The sequence below is a fragment of the Pteropus vampyrus genome, unplaced genomic scaffold (genome assembly GCF_000151845.1).
Source record: "Pteropus vampyrus isolate Shadow unplaced genomic scaffold, Pvam_2.0 Scaffold6, whole genome shotgun sequence".
NCBI lineage: Eukaryota > Metazoa > Chordata > Mammalia > Chiroptera > Pteropodidae > Pteropus > Pteropus vampyrus.
The window spans coordinates 8677737-8687454 of record NW_011888787.1 but is presented as its reverse complement, the minus strand read 5'-3'; the positions used below and the strand labels follow the sequence as shown (position 1 = coordinate 8687454).

Sequence of the window (9718 nt, the reverse complement as noted above, 5' to 3'; positions counted from 1 at the left end):
CTGCTGCTGCTGCTGCCGCCGCCACTACTGGGAGACCAAGTGGGGCCCTGTCGTTCCCTGGGGACCGGGGGACGCGGCTCATCGGGGACCTGCGCCCCCGTGGGCTGGCTCTGTCCCGCCTCAGCCTCGAACCTCTGGCTCTACACCAGCCGCTGCAGAGATGCTGGGACCGAGCTGACTGGCCATCTGGTGCCCCACCACGATGGATTGAGGGTCTGGTGCCCAGAATCCGGGGCTCACATTCCCCTGCCGCCAGCGGCGGAAGGCTGCCCCTGGAGCTGTCGCCTCTTGGGCATTAGAGGCCACCTTTCCCCACAGGGCAAGCTCACACTGCCTGACGAACACCCGTGCTTAAAGGCTCCACGGCTGAGATGTCAGTCCTGCAAGCTGCTTCAGACCCCCGGGCACAGGGCAGGGGAAAGGTCAGCAGAAGAATCCACGGGAGGGCGTCGGAAAAGGAATGTGAATACAGCCCCCCAGTTCCAGCCCCCCAGCTACCAGGCCACAGTGCCTGAGAACCAGCCAGCAGGTACCTCCGTGGCATCCCTGCGGGCCATTGACCCAGATGAGGGTGAGGCAGGTCGGCTTGAGTACACCATGGATGCCCTCTTTGATAGCCGCTCCAACCATTTCTTCTCCCTGGACCCAATCACTGGCGCTGTAACTACAGCGGAGGAGCTGGATCGTGAGACCAAGAGCACCCACGTGTTCAGGGTCACAGTGCAGGATCATGGCATGCCTCGACGCAGTGCCCTGGCCACGCTCACCATCTTGGTGACTGACACCAATGATCACGACCCTGTTTTCGAACAGCAGGAGTACAAGGAGAGCCTCAGGGAGAACCTGGAGGTTGGCTATGAGGTGCTCACCGTCAGAGCCACAGATGGCGATGCGCCCCCCAATGCTAATATCCTGTACCGCCTGCTGGAGGGGCCTGGGGGCAGCCCCTCGGAAGCCTTTGAGATTGACCCTCGTTCTGGGGTCATCCGAACCCGTGGCCCTGTGGATCGGGAAGAGGTGGAATCCTACCAGTTGACAGTGGAGGCCAGTGACCAGGGTCGAGACCCTGGTCCACGGAGTGCCACAGCTGCTGTTTTCCTATCTGTGGAGGACGACAATGACAATGCCCCCCAGTTCAGTGAGAAGCGCTACGTGGTTCAGGTGCGGGAGGATGTTACCCCAGGAGCCCCGATACTTCGAGTCACAGCCTCAGATAGAGACAAGGGCAGCAATGCCCTGGTGCATTACAGCATCATGAGTGGCAATGCTCGGGGACAGTTTTACCTGGATGCCCAGACTGGGGCTCTGGATGTGGTCAGTCCTCTTGACTATGAGACGACTAAGGAGTATACCCTACGGGTTCGGGCACAAGATGGTGGCCGGCCCCCGCTCTCCAATGTCTCTGGCCTGGTAACAGTGCAGGTCCTGGACATCAACGACAATGCTCCCATCTTCGTCAGCACCCCCTTCCAGGCTACTGTCCTGGAGAGTGTCCCCTTAGGCTACTTGGTTCTCCACGTTCAGGCCATTGACGCTGATGCTGGTGAAAATGCCCGCCTGGAATACCGCCTTGCTGGAGTCGGGCATGACTTCCCCTTCACCATCAACAATGGCACGGGTTGGATCTCCGTGGCTGCTGAGCTGGACCGGGAGGAAGTCGATTTCTACAGCTTTGGAGTAGAAGCCCGAGACCATGGCACCCCAGCACTCACTGCCTCAGCCAGTGTCAGTGTGACCATCCTGGATGTCAACGACAACAACCCAACCTTTACCCAACCAGAGTACACGGTGCGGCTCAATGAGGATGCAGCCGTGGGCACCAGCGTGGTGACTGTGTCGGCCGTAGATCGTGATGCCCACAGCGTCATCACTTACCAGATCACCAGTGGCAACACCCGGAACCGCTTCTCCATCACCAGCCAGAGTGGTGGTGGGCTAGTGTCCCTTGCTCTGCCACTGGACTACAAACTCGAACGGCAGTATGTGCTGGCTGTCACTGCCTCTGACGGCACACGGCAGGACACAGCACAGGTGGTGGTGAACGTCACCGATGCCAACACCCATCGTCCCGTCTTTCAGAGCTCCCATTATACAGTGAATGTTAACGAGGACCGGCCAGCAGGCACCACGGTGGTGCTGATCAGTGCCACAGACGAGGACACAGGTGAGAATGCCCGCATCACCTACTTTATGGAGGACAGCATTCCCCAGTTTCGCATCGATGCAGACACGGGGGCTGTCACTACCCAGGCGGAGCTGGACTACGAGGACCAGGTGTCCTATACCCTTGCCATCACTGCCCGAGACAATGGCATTCCCCAGAAGTCGGACACCACCTACTTGGAGATCCTGGTGAATGATGTGAATGACAACGCCCCTCAGTTCCTGCGGGACTCCTACCAGGGCAGTGTCTATGAGGATGTGCCCCCCTTCACCAGTGTCCTGCAGATCTCAGCCACTGACCGTGATTCTGGCCTTAACGGCAGGGTCTTCTACACCTTCCAAGGGGGCAGTGATGGAGATGGTGACTTTATCGTGGAGTCCACATCTGGCATTGTGCGGACACTGCGGAGGTTGGACCGTGAGAATGTGGCCCAGTACATCTTACGGGCATACGCCGTGGACAAGGGGATGCCTCCAGCCCGCACGCCCATTGAAGTGACAGTCACTGTGTTGGATGTGAACGACAATCCACCTGTCTTTAAGCAGGATGAGTTTGATGTATTTGTGGAGGAGAACAGCCCCATTGGGCTGGCTGTGGCCCGGGTCACAGCCACTGACCCTGACGAGGGCACTAACGCCCAGATCATGTACCAGATTGTGGAGGGCAATATCCCTGAGGTCTTCCAGCTGGACATCTTCTCTGGGGAGCTGACCGCTCTGGTGGACTTGGACTACGAAGACCGGCCCGAATACATCCTGGTCATCCAGGCCACTTCAGCTCCCCTGGTGAGTCGGGCCACCGTCCATGTCCGCCTGCTTGACCGCAATGACAACCCGCCAGTGCTGGGCAACTTTGAGATCCTTTTCAACAACTATGTCACCAACCGCTCGAGCAGCTTCCCTGGGGGTGCCATCGGCCGTGTGCCTGCCCACGACCCTGACATCTCAGACAGCCTGACTTACAGCTTTGAGCGGGGAAATGAACTCAGCCTGGTCCTGCTTAATGCTTCCACGGGCGAGCTGAGGCTGAGCCGGGCCCTGGACAACAACCGGCCTCTGGAGGCCATCATGAGTGTGCTAGTGTCAGGTAAGGAAGGGCCCAGGTGACACTGGGGTAGGGGTGGCCCTTGGGCGAGGGCCTGGGTAGCTGTCCAGGGAGGAACTGCTGACCTGCCACTCTGCCTGGTGCCTGGCACAGAGGTCGAGGGACAGAAGCAGGTTGGGAAGGAGCCCTGGGAGTCCTGGCAGCTGGTACAGGCCCCACCGGTCAGCTCCGGGCTGGGCTGGGCTGCTTCAATCCACTGCTGCTGCACCCCCCGCCACACACACAAAAACACGCGCACGCACACACACACACACACACACACACACACACACACACACACACACACACACCAGCCCGTGACATGCTGGAGGAACTTTTGTGAGGCTGCCTTGGCTGCCAGGAATTGTGAAAAAATGCACGTGGAAGACTGGAGGGGGCCAGGAGAGCTGGGGGAGGGGAGGAGAGGGCTGCGGCAGGGGAGAAGCAAGATGGTCCCCTCAGGACCCCTTCATGGCAGGATATTTCTGTGATCTCATATAGAGCTGAGGGCAATGGGGGCACAGGGTTGCCGCCAGGGGTCAGGACCCTGCTGTCGGGCCTCTCCAGGCCCCTCTGGCTCCCGGCTGAGCCACAGACTGGCTGAGGGGGACTTTGTCTCAAGCATTCTTTTCCCTCCAGGCAGAAAAAGCCTGGCCTGGCTGCCCCTTCAGAGCTCCCACAGGAAGTGAGGCCAGAGCTCATTGTCTCTGTCCAGACAAACCCCACTGTCAGAGGCCATGGTTCGGTTCGGCTTGGGGAGGGGCTGCAGTGAAGGCCAGGGGAAGGCTAAGGCCTCCTGGGCCCCCTTGCCATCCAATGGGTTGTTCTGAGGACCCCAGACCTTACTTCCTGGCTGAGACCAGCCTGGGCTGGGAGAATGGAGTGTGGGACCAGGATGGACCAGGGGACTGGTGGCCTTTGAGGGCAGAGCCCCGTGATCAGTGGGAAGAGAACAGAGTCCTGGGGCATGGGAGCCTGGCCAGGACCCAGGCAGGGCATTCCTGCTGCTTGGCCAAGCGCTCAGCCTGCAGATTCCCTGGACAGAAGGGTTAGGGGAGGAGAGTCTGGGTGGGGGTGGCATTGTGTCTTTTCTGTCAGCTATGGGGAGTGAGCAGCAGCAGCAAGGAGGGGCCAGCCCCAGGTTGCTGAACTCTTTCCCCAAGCCTGGAACAACTGGGATCCTTGTGAGGACCCGCAGTTAGCTGTACCCTGGGGATGGATCAGTCATGTATCCCCACTCCAAACACATCGGGGAGGGGAGGCCTGGCAGGCTTCCGCTTCCACCCCAGGGAGTCTGGGCCTGAGAGGAGTAAGAGGCATGAGAGGCAGGGCATGGCTTCAGCCTCCTCCCCCTTCAGGGTTCTTCCTGGACGGACGCCTCCCCTGCTGCACTCCTCCAGTGGCCATGGGAGCCAGGGTGTGGGAGCTTTTAGAGGTCATCGACTAGGCTCTGTGCCTCTCGAAACTTGTTTCCCCTCCAGGAGGAGGAAGTGGGAGGCCGGAGTTCCTGTGTCCCATGTCCTTCTCTGTGCTGGGAGGTGAGGCACTGGGAAGGAGTGGGAAGGACAGCCTCTCCCTCTCGTCCTCGCCTCAGCCTGCCCTGGGCGAGCGTGACAGGACACAGGGATGGGGGCAGAGGAGGCCCCACCCAGCCTTCAGGCTCCTACCCGGGCAGAGCCCCCAGATCTCGGCTCCCCTGGAATAGAGCGGGAGACCTCACTGGCCCTCCGACGCTAGACTCACCCTGTCCCCTCAGCCCTGACCCTTGGAGGCAGTCACCAAGGCAACCCGAAAGTTCAGGAAGCTGGGGCGAGGGGGGATTGACTCCCACTGCCCCTTTGTTTTCCTCCTCTTGTTCTTTGTTTCTTCTTTCTTTCCCACCCCAGCCCGCGGGGCCCCTTCTGCGCTGCCCCTCTCCGTGGCCCTCTCCCCATGTCCTGCGTGGCTCTGTCCTTCCTTCCCACTTTCTCCATCGCTGGCTCTTCCTGGGCCTTTGTTTTCCCGTTTGGTCTCTTCCGTGTGTCTGCCTCTCTGATTTCCCCTTCTCTTGTGCCTCGTGGCTGTGGCTGCCCTAGCCTGGGCTGGATGGCTTTCCTCAAGCCTGAATTCTCCCTGCCTCTTTCTTACTCTCTAGGACACACAGCAGCTCCTGTCCATGGCCTGTCAGCCCCCAGAGTGGCTGACCCCCTCCAGGCCTACAATCTCCACTGGCACATCTGCCAGGAGAAGAGACTTGGAGTCTGATTCTGTCACAGTCTGAGACTTGGCACTTTTCCAGGTGTAGCTGGCTGGGCTCTGGGCGCAGTTGGTGTTTCCTGGGGTCAGAGCCCATCCCAACAGTTTTCTGTCCAGGAGGATGGCTCAGGCCATGCACACCACACCCCTATTCCCACTGCTGCTTTTGCACCTGAGGGGCAGCCCAGGTCAAGACAAGGGAGAGGAACAAAGAGGAAGGAGAGAGCAATAGGTTAACTGCTGGGGATGGGGGACAATAGCAGAGGGGCAGGTGGTCACAGATGGTAGACCAGATGGGGAGCAACAGAGACACAGTGAACGAGGAGCACGGGGCGGGGGCATGGGATGGCAGAGGGGACGTAGAGAGGACCGCTCTTCCCAGGGCTGAGTGGTGGGCAAGTTTCTCTTGCTCCTTGGCCTCGACCGCCCCCTCCCCTCCCTAATCAGTCAGGAGCATTCTGTGTGGATTCTTGGGTTGCTTTCTGCCTGGAGGGAGTATCATCTTGAGGATTAATTAGGCAGAGGCACCAGGTACAAGAGAGCCCTGTGCCAGCTCTTACCTGAGTGCATGGGGGTCTGAAAGAGGGAGGAAAGTAGAGCCTTAGGTCATAAATCTGGGCAGTCTTCTCAGAGTAGGTGAGCTTAGGGCTTAGGTTAGAAAACTCATGTGACTGTGGGCTGGTAGCTGGGTAGGGTGGGTAGGAAGGAACGGCCTATTCAGTAGCTGCGAGACAAGAGTGGGAGGAGCAGAAGTGGGTAATGACAAGGAGGATAGGATGCTGGTGAGAGCAGGCGGGCCTCGGCAGTCTCTAGCCACGAGAGGACACAGCAGGTGGGCAGTGGGCTGAGGACATGGCTGAGATGGCCTCCCAGCCTCAACTGAGCAGCCTGGTGTAGTCAGCCACCTCAAGTAGGTACAACATAGAAGCAGAATCTATTCCCAGACCCGTCTTCTACTTCTTCTTCTTCTTTTATTTTATTTTATTATTATTTTTTTTATAGGCGAGGCAACCCTTGGTCGACCTCACAGATTGCAAGGAACTTGTCAGCTTACAATCCTTTATTATTTTTATTTTTATTTTTTACGCCTACAGCACCTGGTCTTCCTAGGTGGTCTCTCATCCAAGTACTAACCAGGCCCGACCCTGCTTAGCTTCCGAGATCAGACGGGATCGGGCTTGTTCAGGGCGGCATGGCTGTAGACCCCAGACCCGTCTTCTTCTCCCATCCCACCCCAGAAACATCATCTCCTGCCCCATTCTTGCTAGGTTGTCCTTTCCTATATCTGCTAGGGCCCCTCCTGCCATGTTTCACTATGGAGACTGAATAGATTCTCATCAACATTTTAGTTTTTGCTGAACACCCACTATGTGCAAGACATTGAACAGTAAATAAAAATATGAATATCCTTTACAGTCCTGCCAAGCCATTTCCCCCTCCTCTTGGCCTCCAGCTTTCATTTTTGAGCTAAATAAAATCCGTTCCCATGTGTTTGTGCATTCAGGTGTGCATGGTATTTCTGGGCTTAGGGTGTGTGGGTGGAGTGAGACAGCAGAGTGTGTTAGTACTTAGCTTTCATAAGTGAGTGTGTGGCCTGGGGGTGTGGCAGGCATTCTGGTATAATGGGGTGAGCCAAGTGGGCAATGAGTAGCTAGAGGCCATAGGGCCAGAAGAGAGATCAGCCCAGTGGGGCTCTCTGTTTGTAGTCTCAAGGTGGAGAGCTGCTCAGGTCTTTCCATCTCTGGCCCCTAACCACCCCCCCCACCCCCCCTCCCCCGCGCCACGGCATCAGGGCAGTGGGTGCTGCTGCCACTGGTAAGGTGGATCAGCTGGATTTCCTGGGGTGGGCCCCCCCATGCTACCCTCAGCAGCCCAGAGAGTTGGCGGGAAGAATGCTTTGTGTGGGGCGTTGCCATGGGGATAGCGGGCTTGCGCCCAAGCAGCCATCCAGCTCAGCGGACCCGGTGGCCCACTGACCCAGTTCATCCCCCACTCTCCATGATGGTGGGGGAGGGGAAAGCACAGCCAGGGTCAGGGGTATGGGAGTGTTGAGATATAGAGGCTGAGGGAGCAGGAGGATTACATTTGTGGGTCTCTCATGGTGCTCTGGTCCTGTAGAGAGGTAAGAAAAGGCAAAAGAAGGTTCTTGTGCAGGGAAAGCCTACACCCTGGTATAAGGAGGCAGGACCCATGGCTTGGGCAAGGAAAAGTGCACAAACATTAAAAGATGTGCCATGCTTCACGACAGAGGGTTTTGGGAAACTGTGCAAAGAGAACTTCTGAAAATATCATCCCCTATGCACTTATGGGGGCTGATCCTCAAGGAGCGACTTACCCACAGGTGACATACGCAGACCTCCTTGGGCACCTTTATGCTAATTAGAAAAGGGAGCTCCTTGGCAACTGAGGGAGGTAGTAATGTTCCCGCTGGATTTCAGCCCCTACTCGCTTCCTCAAGTGCTGCTGCCCGGGGCCAGGTCTATATGTTGGCACTCCTGCCCCTCCCAGACGCAGACCGGGTCCTGACCCATGTGCCTCTCTGCAGACGGTGTGCACAGCGTGACCGCCCAGTGCGCACTTCGCGTCACCATCATCACCGACGAGATGCTCACGCACAGCATCACGCTGCGTCTGGAGGACATGTCGCCAGAGCGCTTCCTGTCGCCACTGCTGGGCCTCTTCATCCAGGCGGTGGCGGCCACGCTGGCCACGCCCCCAGACCACGTGGTGGTCTTCAACGTGCAGCGGGACACGGACGCCCCTGGCGGCCGCATCCTCAACGTGAGCCTGTCGGTGGGCCAGCCACCCGGGCCGGGGGGCGGGCCGCCCTTCCTGCCTTCGGAGGACCTGCAAGAGCGCCTGTACCTCAACCGCAGCCTGCTGACAGCCATCTCGGCCCAGCGCGTGCTGCCCTTCGACGACAACATCTGCCTGCGCGAGCCCTGCGAGAACTACATGCGCTGCGTGTCCGTGCTGCGCTTCGACTCCTCCGCGCCCTTCATCGCCTCCTCCTCGGTGCTCTTCCGTCCCATCCACCCGGTCGGGGGGCTGCGCTGCCGCTGCCCGCCCGGCTTCACCGGCGACTACTGCGAGACCGAGGTAGACCTCTGCTACTCGCGGCCCTGCGGCCCCCACGGGCGCTGCCGCAGCCGCGAGGGAGGCTACACCTGCCTCTGCCGCGACGGCTACACTGGTGAGCGAGGGAGGCGCCCGGGGGCGGCCCGGGAGGGCCAACTGTGTGGTGCACACGAGCCAGGCTAAGCACAGGGGTTGCGTGGTTCATTTCCAGAGTAAGGGACCGCTTACCCTGGCCATTCACAACTCGCGCTTACTCTCTTACAACCTACTGAGGAAGGCAGGGTGGGGAGGGGAGTCCTTCTCCGCTCCCCACCCCCTCGCCCCTCCCCCCAGACAGAGAGGGGAGTCCTTCTCCACCCCCCACCCCCACCTCCGCAAGCAGCCGTCACTGAGGTCATCACTGGCTCTAGAGAAAACCTGCTTGGGTGTGCATCCTAGCTTTGCCACTGGTAGCTGTGTGACCTTGAGCAAATGACTTAATCTTTCTGTGCTTCAGTAATTTTAAAATAGAGATAATGAATCTACTTATATCATAGGAGGGTTGTGAGGATTAATGTAATTAATGTCCTACATGGCAAGAGCTGGCCTGTAGAAAGTGCTGGGTGTAAGGGAACGCTCGGATCAGGTGGCTTGCTCCAGGTCTCCCCTCACAGCTTGATCAGAGGTGAGGCTGGGACTGCACCTGATCTCCGCCCACTACTGAGTGAATTACCTTTCTGCGCTGCAGCAAGTGCTTTTCTCCCCAGGCATTGAGGGGAAGGCGCGATAAGCTGGGGACACTGGAGGAGGTTGGGTGCAGGGGTAGGAGTGTTTCAGAAGATCGTTACACCTGTGTGACCCTGAGCAGAATAGCTGCACTCTGCCCAGGTGCATAAAAGAAGGTGCTGACTAGGAGGCCTTCCTGTTGGCCTGTGACGCAGGGCCGCTCACTGTGTTTGCTTTGTGGTCTGGACCCCTCCCTGCGGGCTCTCATTTCTCTTCAGGACATCCCATTCTCCTCTCCATTATGGGCCCTTCCTTCACAGTGCCTTAGAGCCATGGCCACAGCTCCGCCAGCAGTGTGGCAGGCAGGCGCCACTGCCTTCCCTGCTGCATCTTCCTGCCCAGAACTTGCCAGACTTGACTCCTCTCAGCTGTTGCTGTGGGTGGGGGAGGAGG

At 58.6% G+C, this 9718-nt stretch overlaps 1 protein-coding gene and 1 non-coding gene across 2 annotated transcripts in view; one reads left to right on the top strand and one right to left on the bottom strand.

Moving 5' to 3' along the window:
* The window catches only part of CELSR2 (cadherin EGF LAG seven-pass G-type receptor 2), a gene marked incomplete at its 5' end in the record, with an annotated part of 24877 nt that continues 15159 nt past the window's right edge, over window positions 1-9718 (top strand). Inside the window, 2 exons of the mRNA XM_023535051.1 lie at window positions 1-3250; window positions 8028-8740. Of these exons, the coding sequence (XP_023390819.1) occupies window positions 1-3250; window positions 8028-8740 (3963 nt within the window). The remainder of the gene's footprint in view (window positions 3251-8027; window positions 8741-9718) is intronic.
* Window positions 6568-6686, bottom strand: LOC111745665. The gene has a single exon (XR_002782767.1). It is a non-coding gene; the product is annotated as a 5S ribosomal RNA (ribosomal RNA).